This window comes from Cyprinodon variegatus, unplaced genomic scaffold (genome assembly GCF_000732505.1).
Source record: "Cyprinodon variegatus isolate N-32 unplaced genomic scaffold, C_variegatus-1.0 Scaffold667, whole genome shotgun sequence".
NCBI lineage: Eukaryota > Metazoa > Chordata > Actinopteri > Cyprinodontiformes > Cyprinodontidae > Cyprinodon > Cyprinodon variegatus.
In genome coordinates, this window is record NW_015151120.1 from 80014 (window position 1) to 98676 (window position 18663).

Sequence of the window (18663 nt, forward strand, 5' to 3'; positions counted from 1 at the left end):
CATTCATTCAATAATAACTAGTGAGTTATTCTTCATCTTGCACTTTTGGAAATAATTTAAAGCCCTAGAACATTAAGACTTAAAATGGTCAGAAAAACAAGAACTAAAAGCCTCATTTAAGCCTCATTAATTCAGATTTCTATTTAACTTTAAGCATGCAAAATTATAACCCCAATTTTAAAAAAACACCAAATAAGTCTAATGCTCCAAGAACAAAAAAAAAACTAACAAGAATATGATAGTAAGATGAAGGTTTAAGTACCACCAACTCAGAAGAGGTGATGAATTTGGCCTCTTTGAATGAACCTCGCTATTAGTGAGTCAACATTGGCATTCACGCTAAATTATTTCAGAGTCAGATCCAGCTTTATCTGAAGCTAAACCAACAGGCAGAAATGATATCCCTCAAGCAATGATGAAGTGTTAACAAATAGAGACAAGTTTCAGATGCTAACAGATAAAAACGAGCTCCTGAACTACTGAGATCAATTCAGCTTTACACACAACCCTTTAATTCTGGTTCTGTTTTTAGTTAGCAAATAATGACTCTGTGGAATCTATTGTACCTGTGCAAAAACTCAATGCTTTTATTAGCGACGCCCAGCTGGATATAGCCCTGTTTGGGATTTATACATTTCAATTACATGCTCAACTTCCTGGCGCCACACAAACATTTCCTTTTTAACAATGAGATTCAGAAGTAATAAAAAGACCTTTTTTAATTCAGTCTTGAAGCTTCCTATTGACTCACAGTTAAAGGTGTGTGGGAACATAAATGATGTTATTTCCATTCATGCAAAGGCCTCGTTTTGTTTCAGCTCGGAAATTGTGAGGGGGTTACTAAGACATTCTTTAGATGCATTAGTGATTTCCTATCGATACGATGCTAATTACAACCACAGCCATAAAAGAAATCCCAGAGACTCTTTCTAATCAGAAACATCTTAATGAATCATTTGTGTCCACTTCCCCTCATGCCAAGCAAGCAGCTATAATGGCCTCCGTGCCGAACCGGACAAACGTTGCTGAGCTAATAAGAATCCAGTTTCAGGTATTCGGTGAATATGTTAGTGGGCGTCAGAAGGTGGAGGAACCAATCTGTGATGGCAGACTGGTGGAGATCAGTTGGTGCTTTTTAAAAAGGTCTGAAGCAACAAATGTGACAGAAGACACAACAAGGTGCCAGACAAGACACAAGGTAAGAAATGACCAACATGTCGGAAGAGCTTTTTATATGTTGAGGGAATTGTTTCAGCTCCTGTTTTAATCTTATACCTGATGGTATATCAGGATGTGCAGAGCAGCTAAGAAGTAGTAGAAAAAGGAATGGGGGTTTAGTTAACCAAGTTCCAACTTAAATTAGAAATATGTGGTTAGTAAAATCACAGTAAGTTGAAATAATTAGATATTTTAATTACTTAGCATCATATTTATAAACCTTTCCTGCATGTCCTCATGTTGTCTTTAAGATCACAGATCTTTATACATAAAATGATGACAAGCACATCTGTTCTGCGACCAGGCAGCACCCATATGGGAAGCTTCTTTTTCAGAAAAAATATGAGCACTGCTTCTTCGGTCTAAGTTGTTTTCTAAGGGTGAATGCATCATGATTCATTCTGCTAATTGTACTCATAAGAAAAGGGATATAGGTTTTGCTTTGATTAATGGTAATGTCCTAATAATACAAATATAATAATGAATACTTTTAGCTATATGAGGCTTAGATCACACGGTTATATACCGTATTAGGGGCAACTTTACTATGCACCAGTCTGCTCAATTAACGTACTTTCTGAGTTGAAGAGAAAAATTTGTATGTCTATAGTCAATTGTCTATTGAACTATTTTGCTTTTTGAGTCTTGATGTAAAGTATTTTATCATTTGGATTAAAAAAAGAAAAAAAAAGGACAATTTTAAACTGAAATACAAACTAAAATGAATGTTTATATTCTGACTCTCTTTATGTTAGATATAGTAAAGACTCATTTTGTTGCTGTCTATGATTTCTGCAGACATATATTTTTTTTCTTTCATAAACATTAATGAAGAAACACTTTTTTTCTGAATTTTAGGGTAGTTTTAGACTAGGCTGAACACTTACTTGCAAAATATTAGGATACTTAGTTGTCTTTCTCAAACTTGCTAAACCTGTTTTAAATCAGTTAATATAAAAAATATTTTTACACTTGGTTAGGTTATTATAGCCTAGACTCACATCAAATGATTTATCACAGTAATAATGCTTTAGCTGAAAATTAATTAGGAAATAAAACTAATCCTGTTTCGTTTTTTTTCTCATAACTCAAGTTTACTCTTTTATTTTTATTTATTTTTTACAATTTCTACCAAAGCCTTTTCTTTCTTATACAACTGAGCCAATCTGAAAAAAAGTCTTAAGTTTTTATTTAACCAATGCTTTTATGCCCAGTATAACATGCTCATTGCTGCTGTTTTCATGTAGATGAGACTGCCTTTCCGTATTGGTGCCTCACAGGTCATCCTCCTCTTCCTCGAACTCCTCTTCCCAGTCCCACCAACAGTTTCCACACATCCTCTGTCCTCCTTGGCCTTCTATCCCACACTGGACAGGCGTGAACTAGAGTCACCTCTGTATGACCTCAAGTCTCCTCTGCAGGACCTCAAAGACCCTAAAAACTGGTCAAACTGGCCTCAAAGCCCTCAGAATACTCTCTCAGAGTCTGAGGAGAAAGATGAATCATGGGAAGAAATGCAGCTGCTGAGGGCCCAGAGAGGAGACCTCCTGGAGCTCCCGCTCTCTCCATTCGCTGGGGATAACTCGCTGGAGATCAGGAACTATAAGGAAGGAGGAGAAGGGGAGGAAGGCTGGAAGAGGAACGACGCTCTAACCTCCATGGCCGGAGGGCTTCAAGCTGTCAGCCGAGAAAAAGGAGGATTTGGTTTCCGCTTCGGGAGGAAGAGACGGCGAGAAAAGGGGAGAAGGGGTGGAAGGGTAATGGAAGAGGCTGGAGAAGAGAGGACAGGTGAAAGCAGAAAGAGAGGTTTCAGCTGGGAGAAAAGATTGGACTAAGAAGGAACAAAGTTTCTAAGAGGTTTTATTAAAAATGCAAGTCTTGGGTTAAACAGAAGTAAGATTTTTTTGTTTGTTTTTCCTTTATTCAGACATAAAGAAGCAGTCAGTTGTATCTAATGCATTTTACTCAATGAAAGGGTGCTGAAAGCTGCTCATAGCATCATAAGATGCAAGGCAATAAAGAAGATTTTCCTCCAATAAATAAACTGTTACTGTGACATTACTTCAATGTTTGATCCATTTATAATAAAACTACATGAAACTGCACCAATGAAAAATAAATCGTGAAGTAAAATGTGAAATTTTGACTTGTATTTGTCCCTGATGCCTTTTTTGATTAATAAATAAACTCATTTATTATTCTATAAATAAAAAACAAAGCATGGTACACTTAGTGATATAGCTAAGTATTTTAAATTAACTTAAAAAGCACTTGATAATTATAATAAAATACCTATTTAAGTATTTAAAAGCTTTATTCAAGAATAAATAAATAAAAACATTTCTAAGGCAGCTAAAAATATCCAGAAAAGGGAGAAACATTTAAAACTAAATGGAGAATAGGCCATAAGACAAAAGTCTGCAAGTTTCCTATTTTGATTTTTTTTTTTCTCATTTAAAGTAAAGTCTGTTCCCTTTATAAACTGAAATTTGGCAGACCCTTTCTCCATTATAAGCTCCTTCACATTTCAATNTTTTTTCTTACCTTGAGTTTTTAAAGTTTCTTGAATTTATTTCTGCAGCAGTTTGTTGCAGCTGTGATGGCCTTAAATTGATTTTTAAAGAAAGTACTAGAAGACGAAAGATTACCCATCTGTATCCTCACGATAACCCAATAGAACCAAAATTCAACTAAACTGGATTTGGGAAAAAATACACCAGTCTAAGACCTATTGATCACTATGGAAACTCACTGAAGCACAGTTAGTGAAAATAACTCAACTGATTGAAATGAGCTCCACCTTACCGATAAGAAGAACAAACACATACTAAGAAGCAATTATGTCTGTTAAGAATGAGCTGTTTTTTTTTCTGCAATCTGCAAAGAAACATTTGGAGAAAAAACTTAAACTATTTTCTAAGCAATGAAACTATCAGATATTAATTCCACCATAGAAAAACTTGAAAAGTGGTGATCTGTTTATATAAAACAATCATACCAGCAAACAATGAAAAAGTCAAACTTTTATAAATTCGATTCAAGACCTGACAATAGGTTTGTTTTATCTGGAGTTGTGCAGGTCACTTGTGATGGAGAATTGAAACATTTATTTGATTAGACATCTAAGCCAGTGAACCAGGAACTCACCTCTTGACTACCTCATTGTCCACCAGGCTGCTGTCCACCACGACTATTTGCTTGGGGATGGACACATGAACGCTTAGCAGCCCTAGAGTCATCAGGCTGAGGGAGACGACGCAAGCTCCTCCTGGATTGTTCAGAGAGAACTTCAGCATATCTGATAGATCAGGAGGATCCTGTGGAGCTGCTCCGGGTTTAGCAGCTGGGGCCTCTTCTGGCTCTTCAGGGACATGATCATCTGTCTGCTCTCTGCTTGAGGAACCATCATCAGCTCCAGATTGAGCAGAACATTCTGGGATTTTTTGTTCATCTAATGTGATCTTCTCATCAGTGCTCTCAATCTTCCCATCCGATTCCACAGGTTTCTCTTCTCCCTGCATTATACTTTGGCTGTTGTTTACTTCGGTTGTGGATTCCTCTCCAGCTGTCTGCTTGTGAGAGTCCATGGTTGAAGTGGGCTTTCCTTTTCTTGCCGTTTTTCTCTCACACGTTTCCTCACTGGCTTGTGACCTGATTTCAGTTTCATGGTAGAAAGCGGTGGCTGGTCGGTTGTCCCCTGTCCCGTTGGTGATTAGATTTCTCAAGAAGCAGAAGGAGTCGGTGCACAGGGAATGAGGAATGCGCCATGAGAAACGCCTGCCAGGGAGGGAGAAAGGAAAAAAAATTCCTTAGAGTTTTGAATCCTGACTAAAACCATTGGCATTCTGGGCAGAGAGGTTCTGAATGCCAATGCACTTCATGAATTTTAGATCAGTTAAAAATGAATTAGGGGCTTGCAGTTTGTCAGATTGTTTTGCAAAAGTTGCCTTAAAGTTTGATTAAAACATTTCTGCTTTGTTCAGGTTTATTTAATTTACTTATATGGTCCCATTAATAACATTAAATTTCAACGCACAAAATAAGTCAAACTAAGAATTTCTCTTCAGTTACGGTATATAAAATCCAATTAACTCCATAGTGAAGTCAATCTAAACATATCTATCCAAACATATCAGTCCAGTTTAGTCCAACAATAATATGGTACACTTATATTTAGTTACCGCTTTATCAAAAGTTGGGCATCTCAGCTTAAATCCCACAAACCACTCCATTATACCTCAGGACCAGGCTCTATGTATGTGGTTCTATAGTACCACCGGATTTAGTCACTTTCAGTTTATAGGACACGCTTCTAGATTCCTAAAAGATATGCAAAAGCTTCATTTTGCGATACAGCCTGAGCAGAAAACACCAGCTTTTAAGTTTTCTGCATTAGATACATTCATTTCAGGTCACCCTATAGACATGATAGCAAATATTTCAGTTAAGGCAAGCTTTGTTTACGGAAGAGGATTAGGGCCACTGGAAAAAAAAAAAAAAAAGTTAACTGATTTTTTTTATTTTATTTCAGTATAGTATGGGAAAAAAGTCAGAATTCTGACTTTTTTCTCAGAATTCTGACTTTATTCTCAGAATTCTGACTTTATTCTCAGAATTCTGACTTTATTCTCAGAATTCTGACTTTTTTTATTGTCAGAATTCAGTCAGAATTCTGAGATTAAAGTCAGAATTCTGAGTTTTTTTTCTCAGAATTCTGAGATTAAAGTCAGAATTCTGAGAAAAAAAACTCAGAATTCTGAGATTAAAGTCAGAATTCTGAGAGAAAAGTCAGAATTCTGAGATTAAAGTCAGAATTCTGAGAAAAAAGTCAGAATTTTGACTTTAATCTCAGAATTCTGACTTTTTTCCCATGTTAAACTGAAATAAAATTTAAAAATCAGTTTACTTTTTTTTTGTTTTCAGTGGCCCTAATCCTCTTCCGTATTTGTTTGCAAAATCCTACAATGCTTAAAAGAGTGAGCTACTTAAATGGAGAACTAGCAGAATTAAAGTTGAGCTCCTTCTGGTGAAGTAGAGGTCTGCATATTTCATCACTACAAAACTATTAAAATGTAGGAGTGATTTAAATCTCCAAAGTTTGATTGTTAAGATCTGGGTTTCTATGATGGCACAGTTACTAACAACATTCATACTGATGTTAGAATAAAATGTATTTATTTTTACACTATTCTGCACAGTACACATTTAAAATAAGTAATAAGAGGAATTATTAAATAAAAACACAAAAAGAAATAAATGTTATCATAATACATGATAAGAAAAAAATCTATTTGCTCCATGAATAAAACTTCTCTTTTCATATCTGAATAGAAAACAAGACCAACCTGTAGTAGGACTGAGACATCTGGAATGACATGGGCAGAATGGGAAGACATCTGTTCCTCTTTGGTTCCAAACTCGGAGTGATGCGGCGCCGATTGTACAGGCCCCTCTTCCTGCATTGGACGAACACTCGACAGAGCAGCTCCTGATCATACTTATTGTACGTCTGGAAGGTCTAATAGAGGAAGCACATAAAGCTTTTACAAAACTATTACAATTGGAAGAAAGTCCCAAATAACCCAAGCCATAATAGATACTTTTAAAATGACTTCAGAAGAGCAGTAATTTAAGTATTAACATGAGTTTAACCATAAATGAGTCATAGTAGCACCTGACAGAACAATCTACAGAACCTGACAGAACAATCTATTTTGGTTACCTGAAATGATCGGGAAGATTTCATCTGACCATTGGTCATAACCAGAGAGCTCTGGATCAAATTGTACAAGACGACAGCATAAATGTCTTCTTTGCTGTGGTAAATAAACAAAAAAGTATTACAGGCACCAAACCAGATCTATTTGTTGAAAAGAAAATCCTCTGTCAAACCAATCCTTACCAGCTGATGGTGTCTTTGTAAATGACATGTTTCCCATCATCTATTGCAGAAACTTTATATCTGAAGAATAAACATTAGGAAGATTCTTATCTTGTTCTGCTTTAAAGATAAACAAGTTAAATTATCCATTCTTACTGTGAAAAGATCTGCTCTTGAGAGTCTGGTATCATTGGGGCACGATCATCCATGATGGTTTTGAACTTCTGTCTAAGCAGGCGCATGTATTCAGAGAAGGCTTTGGCACAGGCCTAAAACATCACAGCCAAATTCAGTTAAATTCACATCTCTTACAATCAACGTACAATAGAAAGTAAACAAAGAGAGATCAACAAACCTCTGGGTCATTAGGGTCAGCCGGTTTGTTCTCCTCCAACAGTGTCATCAGAGCTTTGTCCTGGTGAACCTCCGCCAAACAGATCCTGAGACAAACAGTTGTTGGGTAAAACCTCATGAGAACCATTATTTACAAAAACAACAAATTTTTTTGAACATCTGTAGCAAAGCCCCACCTGTAGTTCAGAACCGTTTGAGGATTTTTAAGAATGTAAGTTGAGCGACGTGCAACAGAGACAGACGTTTTATCTTTCGATTTGTCAAACTCTGCGTGGAGAATGTCTCTTACAACACAGTGAGGCACAAAAGGCCTTTTAAGCTGCAAAAAAAAACAAAAAATGCACAAATCATATGCAGATGGTTTGTTAGAAGTAGAAAAACACAACAAAAGATTAAGAAACACATAAAGCAGATGATGGGCAGATCTTAAAGAGTATTAGTACCTTGCTGTTGAGCAGGTCTGACGCCACCGAGCAGAGCATCATGATGGAGTCCTCCTGAACAGACCAGTACACTCTGTTTCTGGTCATCCGTTTCAGAGCCTGGTGGTCTGTCGCATCATGGGCTAGAGTGCGTTTTCTAGGTTCTTACCAAAAAGTTTTTAGTTTAAAATGCATCAGCAGTGAAATCACTAAACCTTTTTCATTCATTCACCAGGGCATACAAAATGCTTTAATAGTGCACTAACACTCCTATCAACATAGCGTAGAGTAAGCTTCATTTTAATAACAGACAGCAGGTTTTTGCTAATTACAGAAATCCCTGAACTTGAACCAAGTCAAAACGAACATTTCACTACGGAAGAGGAGCTGTTAAGTGGATATTAGGGCCAGAAGATATGATCAAACCTTATTATGTACTTCTTAACTTTAGTTTTCAACATTTGACAAAACACAATAAAAGCCTCAGCATAGCTGAAATATCAGATGTGATTAAACATCGCACCTCCATTATTGAATGAAAATATATTGCCATATATTGATATTGTATTACTGTCCAACCCAAGCAGAATTCATTTACCAACTTGTGGTGGATCCAGGGATTAAAGCAAAAAACATAAATCCTGAGCCTGAACTTTTTCGACACAGGCAAGAAACANTACTGTACTCCACAGTACTGAGAAGTCCCCAGACAGTACATCGGCTAACGCCAGTCCTGCAAGCAAGATCCTGCCATCATGCCCATACTGTACCAATGCCCAGCACTACTTGAACCAGTGTACTACGTTCAGTCAGCTCACTACTGAGCAGCGCAGTGCCTGGATCAAGAGCAACAGAAGGTGCTGGCGTTGTGCTCGTTCCCACCAAGCCGCCCAATGTCGACTGAAGGCTAGGTGTAAGTCCTGTGGAGGGAGACATCTGGACGCCCTTCATGACCTCAACGCAAAACCAGCCACTGAGGAGAAATCCTTCCTTGTGAGTGCTCCGACCAACGAAGTACTCTATCTAGATCGCAAGGCAGGCTCCAGCCAAGTGCTCTTAAAGGTGTTGAAGGTGGTGCTACACCATGGGGAGAAGGCTTTGGAGACTTATGCAATACTTGATGATGGCTCAGAGCGAACAATGCTCCTTCAAGCTGCTACTAAGGCCTTACATCTGACAGGTGAGCCAGAGGAGATTGCTCTTAGAACAGTGCACCAAGACCTTAAAGTGCTGCAGGGCTTTTCTGTCTCATTCACCATTTCACCTGCCGGTCAACCGCAAAAGACCTTCCAGATCCAGAGAGCCTTTACTGCAGACCTTCTGGGATTGGCAGAACACTCTCAGCCTGTTAAGATGCTCCAGCGCCGGTACAGACACCTGCAAGGCCTGCCGCTCAGAACGCTAGATAGAGTTCAGCCAATGGTCCTCATTGGATCTGACCATCCTCACCTGATTACCCCGACAGAGCCAGTCCGATTGGGGCCACCAGGAGGACCAGCGGCTGTGAAGACCAGACTGGGCTGGGTCATCCAAGGGCCCACTAGTGTTGTTCGGCAACAACTCCAGCCTGAACTTTGTTTGAACATTGGCGTACTTTCACCCTCAGAGCAGCTCCAACACCATGTGGAGAAGTTATGGCAGATGGATGTGGTGCCATACAAAAGTGAAAGGCTGGTGACGCGCTCGAGGCAGGACCAAGAGGCGGTGCACACGCTTGACACGAAGACAGTACGGGTGGAGGTTGATGGAGTCTTGCGCTACGCCACACCACTGCTACGTGTGAAGGATATGCCCTGCCTCCGCACTCCCAAAGAAGCTGTCCTAGCCAATCTGAGGAGCACTGAAAGACGTCTGCTTAAAGACCCAGAGAAAGCAGCAGCCTATGGGGCTGAGATCTTGAAACTCAAACAGGCCGGCTATGTTGTCAAGATTGAAGATGAGGAGGTGAACAAGTCAACCGAATCCTGGTTTATCCCACATCACATGGTGACGCACAATGGGAAAAATAGGATTGTGTTTAACTGCTCCTACACCTATAAAGGCCAGAACCTGAATGAGTTACTGCTACCTGGTCCGACCCTTACCTCCAGCATTCTTGGTGTCCTGCTAAGATTCCGGGAACATGCTATCGCCCTCAGCAGTGACATCAAGGGCATGTTCCACCAGGNTATATATATATATATATATATATCTATATATATCTATATATATATATCTATATATATCTATATCTATATATATATATATATATATATATATATATATATATATATGCGTGCGTATTTTCAAGCCATGCCAGGGGTGTGTGGGGGCATTGGATCAGAGATTGTATGAATGATTGAAGACTAAATTTGACTTCTAAAATTCCAACACCAAAAATGGACAGAAGATGGCAAAAGTGCATCTATATCTAGTGTAACTGAGGTTGTGTTCGGTGAGGGAAACACAAACCCTTAATTTTAACTTCCATACACGGTCAGTTATTGACGCAGGTAAATCAGCTGTTGCCGTAGTTACCGGCAAACGTATAGTGTGCGCAGCTGCATGAGCAGCAGCTTGATGACCAGGGTCTAATTCATGTTTGCGTAGCACCTTTTTACTGGAGTTCATGAACTGCATTGTGCCCACTCCATTCAATTCAGTTTTCTTCATCTTCCTTCTCTCCAAACACAGTTTCATTTTTTGATTTTAAGCACGTCTCTCAGTTGAATGGAGCCGTGAACGGCGCAAGGTGACTTTCCCACAATCTATCTGGCGACTTGAGCAGGAGAGGAGGCAGTACACGATTTCCTAAGACCCACCCCCTTCTTCTGATTGGCTAATACTGTGAGTTTCAGAGCGCTCTGGGTTTCTTATCTATAATTAAAGTGCAAACTAAATGATTACATGGCAGGAACAATTAATGAAAATTAGTCAATTAAATGTTTTTAATTTTGCCATCTATTGCATTTACAAGAACTCTCCTAAAAAATCAGCGTGTTGAAAACTCTACTGATAAATCTAAAATCTTCCAACAAGTTTAAGTGCCTTAGAATCATGTTTATTGGTAAACAGCAGATGATACCTTTCTTCGACTTGCGCTGGACCTTGACCGCTTCTTTTTTCTTCTTGTTCCTCTTCTGTCCCTTTCCTCCAACGACCTGCTGGTTTCTGAAAGCTGGCTCTATCCCCACCTGTTTACAGATGTAACATTCACAAGTTTAAACCTTCCCCTCAACTGTGCGAGGATATTAAACTTATAGAGAACTTTTTAATCAGCTTGATGTAGTAAATATAGCAGGGAACTATTAGAAGAACAAGAAGCTAACAAGACCTCATACCTTGATGTTTTCTTTGATCAGAGGCCGTTTGTTGGTCAAATAAGAAGGTGCAATGGCATTTCCTGTTACAAACATTTACCAAATTAAGCAAAAATATGAATCCAAAGAATAAAATCACAAGAACTTACCAGGTTTTAATAAAAGCAGTTAAGAAAAAAAGCAAAACCGCACAACTCACCAGCTTGAAGCGCCATCCTCAGGGCACTTCTACTCAGCAGACTTTTCAGTCTTGGTTGGGGATCTGGTGCCTGTGATCCACTTAACTTCTAAAAATAATATAAAAATTGTCAAACTTCTAAACAAGTAGAAACTGTTACATTTGCCAAATGTGATTTAAATGTTTATCATACCGTGTTAGTATTAAGTAGGTGACTTGTCCACAACCAGTTGCGTTTAAGATGACTGAAGAGCTCTGAGTCTCGACCTCCTGCTCCTCTACCGTCTCCTGGTATGGAGCCATCATCACACACCTCATAGCTGCCTCTGAGTTGGTTCAGGTAGAAGACATTAAAGGCAGGGGGCATGCATTAAGCATGACAACTAATTCATAAGATGTGCCCATAAATAAAGGAAAGTTTACATGTAACGTATATCTATTATTAAGATAGATATCACTGAGTGATAATGCAGCTACACTAAAACCAAGTGGAATGGCCTTCAAAGACTGAGCTGAGATGATCGCTGGCTGCAACCTCTCCTTCCCAAAGAACCTGTGCACCCTGCTGCATAAACTAGGTACGAAAGAACACCTCCTACCCCGAACCCTTGGTGATGGAGCTGCTCTCATAGATTCAAACAAATAAGAACAACCCTTAGAAATAGTTCTTGCATGCTGACATTCAAGCTGCCCTGATTTACGCCTACAGGATACAGACAACATACACCCATTTTATCCTTATAGACGTCATGCTAAGTACGTTTCTGATATGAGAACATTTTTTTTTTTTTTTTTTTTTATATAATCTTTAAGTCCTATTCCTACAGACAGAAAAAAAAAACACCAGTACATGTAAAGGCATATCAGAAGTAATTTAAATTTAATTAAAAAATTTTATACAGAATAAAACAATACAGAAACTCACTCACTAACTCGAACAAGCAATCTTTTAAACAATACAATCGAATAACAAACATTTTTGGACAGGCTTTATTTAGAAACCATTTACATTTGCATTTCATTTTTCTGGGCTTTATAAAAAAAAAAAAAAAAAAAAAAAAAAAAAAAAAAAAAAAAGAGCTCCGGAGCTCTGATGTAATTAAAGTCTCCAGGGCTGGGTCCATTAATTGAGATCCTCAAGCATGCAGCAAGGTGTTCCCCCTGAAGCTGGCTGCGGAGATCTGATTTCACCTAATAGCAGTTTTAGAACCGGGCAGCTGGGACGGCATTTTTATAAAAAGAGAGTAGATAGTACATGAAAACCTCTTTCCAGCCCCTGCGCCATACCGCGAAGAGGCGACCGGGCCAGAGGCTGCTGTTGAACGGGATTCATACTGACAGCGCATCGCTGGTATGTGGGGGTCTGAGCGGCTCCAACAGAAATAATATTTGAAGGCAGGATGTTAATCTGGATGGTTTGACTGCACTGATTTAGTTTTCAGGTGGATTTTCCCAGCTGAAGCAGCTTTGCTGCTCCTGCTGCGCGTCAGAACTAAACTGGTACAAGCATCAATAATAAAGCAGCAGACGCATTTTTGCTGCTCTTGCTGCGTTTGGTGTGAACGTCCGACGTCCCACTCTGGCGTCGCTGGATTTGATACGCCAAATGTATCAAGAAGTAAGTGACGTCTATGAGCGTGGCGCGCATTCATCCTGTCGCTTGGTTACGGCTGTAAACAATTTGTCTCTCTATGGCGTTGGGTTACGGGCGGTATGAAAATACAGCTGTGGAACGGTCTGATAAACTGACAGATCTTTTTGTTGTTGTTTTCTATGGCAGACCGCCACATTCTCGTTCATTAATGGGAAACACTGTTAAAAGTATATTGTTCTCATCTCAAATAATTTTAAAGCGTACTTCTATAGAACAAAGGCATCAGAAAAGAGAACTTTAACTTAACTTTAACCCTGAGATTGAAAAAGCTTCCTGGATGGGAAGCGAAATATCTTCAAACTTGGAAACAAAGTACATTTGGATTGTTTTTTTAAACTTTTTTTAGAAGCTCTATGAGTGCTCTACTAGAAGCTGCTGCTGCTGCAGTGCATGCTGGGACAGCTGTCAATCTTAACAGACAAGTCTGCTCTGGTGCATACTGTGTAAAGAGGGAGGGGCGAGAACATCCGGGGACTTTGTCTGTTCTCAGGCTTGTGTTCTTGTGAATTGGAACAGTGCTCAGGCTGAAGTTGATGGCGTTTCACGAGCACGAGAACACACAAGTACACATATTGAGAACTTAAATTTTACTTACTTTAGCAGGTAACCCATTCCAACAATCACGCTGTGATCGTGCACAAAAGGAGGAGTGGATTCATCAGCTGCTCCATTTCTCTTGCTTCGAACCACGCCTTCAAAAAAATAAAAAATAAATAAATGAATCAGATCCTTAAATGGTGTCATTGAGTTTACATGTAAAATGAGGTGCATGCAGCCGTGCACATATGTACCCAGAGGTGTGTTGAGGCAGACACACATCAGGTCGAACCAGAAGCTCTCCACATCCTGGGCAGTGTTGAACACGTAATGGCGCCGCTCAAAGGGCTTGTCAGGGGGCTCCTGGACCAGCCAGTAGTGAGGCTCTGAAGTGGTTGTGTCGACAATGGTGGCATTGCGTTTCACATAAATAAACACCTGGATGAGTGCAAAAAGAAGAGAATAATTAGTCAAATTATCTATTAATCCTCTGGTTCTTTCTTAAAAAGTTTGAATCTAAATAAACTTTGAATCACACAACAACAAAACAATTAAAATGTTCAACTTTTAACACTTTGCAGTTATTAAGAAACTCTTCTTTATAGTTTTTTTTTTATGCAGATTCCTCTGTACCTGGTCTTTGTCTTTGAACCTTTCAACAACACCGAACTGCAATAAGCCCATGTAGGTCAGCTTCTGCAGGTTCACATAAAAGACGTGGATGTATCTCCTAAAAGAGAAGGAGCAGCTTGTCGTTTATCACACGAACCCACAATGTCTGGAAGGAAGTAGAATTCAAAGGTACAAAGAGTGAAGAACAAACTGAAAGGCACCTTTTATAAAGAAGCTGTCTTTTCATTCTTTGAGGCAGTGCTCTCACAAGATAGTGCTGCTTCACAGGGTCACTGAGATAGTCCTCCAGTTCATCCACCTGTGGACACAAACAAAACCAGTACGCTGCTTTAATAATCTTGCCTTGCTGTTGCCTGTACATGTATATAATGTAAGACTGGGAGTTATTGCATATAAATGCCAAGAAACAGACAACAAGATGGATTCTGATGTAATTTATTGGGTAAAATTACTAAAAATAAAGCGTGTTTCACAGGTTAAACTATGACCTGGGGAAGTGGGGGGAAAAAATTAAATAAATAGGGTCATATCTTTTACATCTGATGCACTTCCACTCCGAATACTGCTTATCTACTTGCCAAGATGAGCAGTGTTTTTTTCCTGTTCTCACATCAATATCTGGTTTTATTATATTTTTTTAAGATTTAAAGAATCCACAGACCATCTCAGAAGAAAGTGCTCTATGAACACCTTGAAGAGGTCCCTTGATTATTACGGTAGCTAAATTATTTTAGCTAATATTATTAGCTAAATTATTATTAGTTAAATTACTTACAGAGCAAAACAAGACATCAGTTTAAAGTAGCTGTGCAGGGATTCTTCTTTTAACAAAGAGCAGAGCATGAGATCAAATACTTTGGTCCCAAGTCACTGCTCCAATATTTGACTTAAATTTGCCTCTATAGCTATGGTCCAAATATATGGCACACATGATGTATGAGAGCTCATGTTGATGAAACCTTTAAAATACCAGAGCTTATCTACTGATCAAGCCGTGTGTGAAACAGCATCAGATTCATGGAAAAAAGAAATCCGAGCATTATTTGGGCTTGATAAATAAGGATAATTGACATTTCTTTGCATACTTAACCATAAACAACTAAGCCTGATGAACCAGACTAAAACTGGCCTGCCAGTTCTAGGGCCTGGGGCATTGATCGAGGCTGGACCACTCGCAGTCAAAAATTATTTTGGCCGCTGGCGGGTGGTGCAAGTTTACTAGGCAATAAACTACCAAATTTTCAGACTGTAAGCTACTACTTTTTTTCCCCACGCTTTGAACCATGAGGCTTATAAGAAGGTGGGGTTTTTCTCTTGATTTTTCCCAACTGCCAGAAGGGGAAGTTCAAAGTTGAAAAGGAAAGAAAAAGGGGCTAATTTTCATTTAGCACAAGTACATGCTAGCAACAGGAGCGACTGACAACAAATGTCTCAAATTCACACAATTTGACATTTATTTGCCTCATTAAAGCTGCCGAACCAGTGAAGACTGGGCTCAACTCCTGCAGAACTGAAATAAAGAGCTGATGAAGCCCCATCTGTCAGTAGAAGCTCTTACTGCAACCAAGTAAACAAGCTAATGGGAGCTAGCATTCTTCTTCTTCCCTACTACAGGGGCTATATGTAGAGCTCCCCCTACAGGTGTGGTGGGAGACAGTTCAGTAGATGTCAGTGGCGTAAATTACACCCGACTCGATTCAGTATCAATTTCCTGACCGACCGATTCGATTATTTTCGATACTGAAGAATACACCACGATACGATTTGATTAATTGGTTAGTTTTTTGGGGGGGGTTTTAACTTACAGGCTAGAAAATGTTTCAAATTTAAAAAAAAAAACCAATGAAAGCTGTAATAACGTTATGGATTTTATTTGAGAAACAGCAGCAAATAACAGGAGTAGCAAAGTTGTACTCCACCTAGGCCTATGAAAACCTCATTCAATGAAAAATAATAATGCCTCTGTGTGCTATAGTTTCTGACAGGCCTTGCTTCAAAAAATACTGCAATGAGTGCATAGGTGCACTAGTAGATTAAGTAACAAAAACAGGCCTACACTACATTCACAATAATACTCAACATATGTGCAATGAGTGCAAAAGTGCAGTAGCAGCAAATGGTAACAAAAATGACACCTGTATTTCATTCACCATGTCTGTCTTGCCTACTGTTTATGAGAGTGTGTGGGCAGGCGAAAGAGGGTAGTGGCTAAAGGAAGCGAGGTAGGAGGGCGAAATAGATTTAGCGCCACTGCAGCACGGGAGTCAGAATTACGTCCAGGAGCAAATGAATAAAAATTGACCGGCATGAATCGCTACTCTTGCGGACGTGTCAATGCATCAGATCGTCGGCTGTTGGATTGATGCACCTATAAAAAACGATTATCATTTACACCCCTAGTCAGATGCTTATATATGTATAGTTCCACTTTTTTTTTTTTTTTCCAAAAACATTTTGTGGGCGCGGATTAAAGAGCAGTGCGCTCTATAGTTCAGAAAATATGGTAACAATCATTCAAACTAGTATATATGTCAGACAATTTTGTTTTAATCAATCCTTTTAAACATGCCAGTGGATCCTTTAGGTTAAAAAAGGTCACTTGTGCCTTAAGGTACTCAGACAACAATTGTGATCTCCACCTTCCAACGTCGATGTGTTTTTATATTACCGTGCTTTAAGCTTTAAAAAAAAAAAAAAAAAAAAAGAGTAGATGAAGTAAACCTTACAAACAGAAATATGGAAAAAGTTGCTAAGGAGAAACATTCAGTGCACAAAGCTTTCAGGCTACCAGTAGATTACGCCAAATTCGCAGTAGAGAGCAAGTAGCATACTGCTAAACAGAAATTGATTTGTATCCCTGGAAGCTTTTTTAAAACTAACAACCTTTGTTTCTTTTGACTAAAGTGGTGCTGAGGTTTTACAGTGGCTCTGAAATTGGTGAGTATCACCAATAAGGTCCAGTCATCCAATATTTGGATCAAAATATTTTTCAAAATCACTTTTTTTTTTTTTAAACGAACCTCCTACCATCTTCTTTTCTTATCTTTTCAGAAATGCTGATCTCATTTCATGTAAGTAGCATTATTTGTAGAATGAAAATAGAGTTTCCTCTCGTTTTTACCATAGAGACCTGAACTTTGTAGAGCCCATTTACTATGATGTTATGACAGGTTAGAAATTTCTTTGCAGACAACATTTTGATAACATTGTCAAAAAGATTGATCTTACCTTGTAATTAAACTGTACGATCTGCACAAGAATGGAAAGCGGCAAGCAAAGTAGAATATTGCGAAGCATCGCCCAGCCAGTAGAGAAGCCTTTTTGGACATAAACAGGCGGGACAAATCTCCTCCATGAGTGTTCATCAACATACACTGTCAGAGAAACAGAACAAGGTTAACAAAAAAAATCTGTCTTTAAAGTAATTTTAATTAAAATAGTGATAAACCTGATGTAAAAAAAAAAGATCTTAAGGAAGCCTGAAAATAACAGCTTCTTTAAAGTGATACAACTTTAGCCCAATAACATCCTTTTACCTTTCAAGTCAGAGTCACACTGATCAGGTTTAGATTTATCACTCTGCTGGCTATCTTCATCCCCTGATCCCTCGCCCATCAGACTTGAATTAGAGGTTTCAGATTCTTTCACATCCAGTTTTGCTTTGGATTCTGGGAGCTTGGTGTCAGGATTGGATTCGACTGGTTCTACTGGTGTCTGACTGGACAAATCCGGCTTAGAGGCTTTATCTCTCAGTGGGTGGTCATAGAGCAGGTACCAGAGAAAGCTATGAATGACCCGCAGACGGATCATTTTGGGCTGGAAGCCAAATGTTTTGCCAAGTCCAGGAACTGAAAACAACAAAAGAAATAATAAATTAATGGAAAAGAAAAAAAACGGTTGGAAAATAAATAGTAAGTAAATCATTAAATTTTAATTATTTAAATTGGTATATTATAGCTAAATAACACTTTGTTTTAGGTAACTAACTGGAAAAGAAATGTTATATGCTTTGGTGAGGTTAAACGTGCTTGTTTATATAAAGATCTTAGGGAAGACATTTTATATCATGATTAACATCAACATATTCTTCATTTGATAAATAATCTGATGACAATCCATTAGAGACAGGATTGGTAATCTATTAAATAAAACAATGAGCAGAAATGGGTTTTATAGCTGCTTTGAACCCGTAGTTGGCAACCTGTCCCTACCTGATCTGTGATGCTCTTCAAAACCAAATTCTTTTTGCTGTTGTTCTGTTTAATTTCCTTCTTGTCTCATACAGCTACGGAAGGAGAGTTACTGTAAATCTTCTGTGATGTTTATTTTTGTTTTGTCTCTTTTCATCGGCAAATCCGTCTTTCCTTTCTCACTCTCTCTTTCCCCTTAATTCTCATCCCCTCTTTTCTTTCCCACCTCCCTCTCCGTCTCTGTTGTATACGACTTTATTCCCTGAATTATTTTCAATAAAGTTTAATATACAACTA

The 18663-nt window shown here is 38.6% G+C and overlaps 2 protein-coding genes across 3 annotated transcripts in view; one reads left to right on the forward strand and one right to left on the reverse strand.

Moving 5' to 3' along the window:
- The first annotated feature begins 847 nt into the window (after positions 1-847).
- On the forward strand, positions 848-3243 carry LOC107097050. The gene is made up of 2 exons (XM_015394020.1): positions 848-1198; positions 2466-3243. Exons 1-2 carry the CDS (start codon positions 884-886, stop codon positions 3051-3053), a joined length of 903 nt encoding a protein of 300 aa, XP_015249506.1. The 5' UTR covers positions 848-883; the 3' UTR covers positions 3054-3243.
- A 1103-nt stretch (positions 3244-4346) lies between these two features.
- The window catches only part of LOC107097053 (general transcription factor 3C polypeptide 1-like), a 29068-nt gene continuing 14751 nt past the window's right edge, over positions 4347-18663 (reverse strand). Inside the window, exons 17-34 of one of the 2 annotated variants that reach the window (XM_015394027.1) lie at positions 17713-18024; positions 17405-17550; positions 14377-14474; positions 14177-14273; positions 13798-13981; positions 13602-13698; positions 11546-11678; positions 11374-11458; positions 11196-11257; positions 10940-11048; positions 7897-8039; positions 7630-7772; positions 7455-7539; positions 7256-7368; positions 7121-7180; positions 6941-7034; positions 6564-6736; positions 4347-4995 (exon numbers count right to left, since the gene is read on the reverse strand). In XM_015394027.1, coding sequence (XP_015249513.1) covers positions 4362-4995; positions 6564-6736; positions 6941-7034; positions 7121-7180; positions 7256-7368; positions 7455-7539; positions 7630-7772; positions 7897-8039; positions 10940-11048; positions 11196-11257; positions 11374-11458; positions 11546-11678; positions 13602-13698; positions 13798-13981; positions 14177-14273; positions 14377-14474; positions 17405-17550; positions 17713-18024 — 2768 coding nt within the window. In that variant the 3' untranslated portion in view covers positions 4347-4361. Of the gene's footprint in view, positions 4996-6563; positions 6737-6940; positions 7035-7120; positions 7181-7255; positions 7369-7454; positions 7540-7629; positions 7773-7896; positions 8040-10939; positions 11049-11195; positions 11258-11373; positions 11462-11545; positions 11679-13601; positions 13699-13797; positions 13982-14176; positions 14274-14376; positions 14475-17404; positions 17551-17712; positions 18025-18663 lie in introns of both variants that reach the window. The other variant, XM_015394026.1, reaches the window with a different exon arrangement.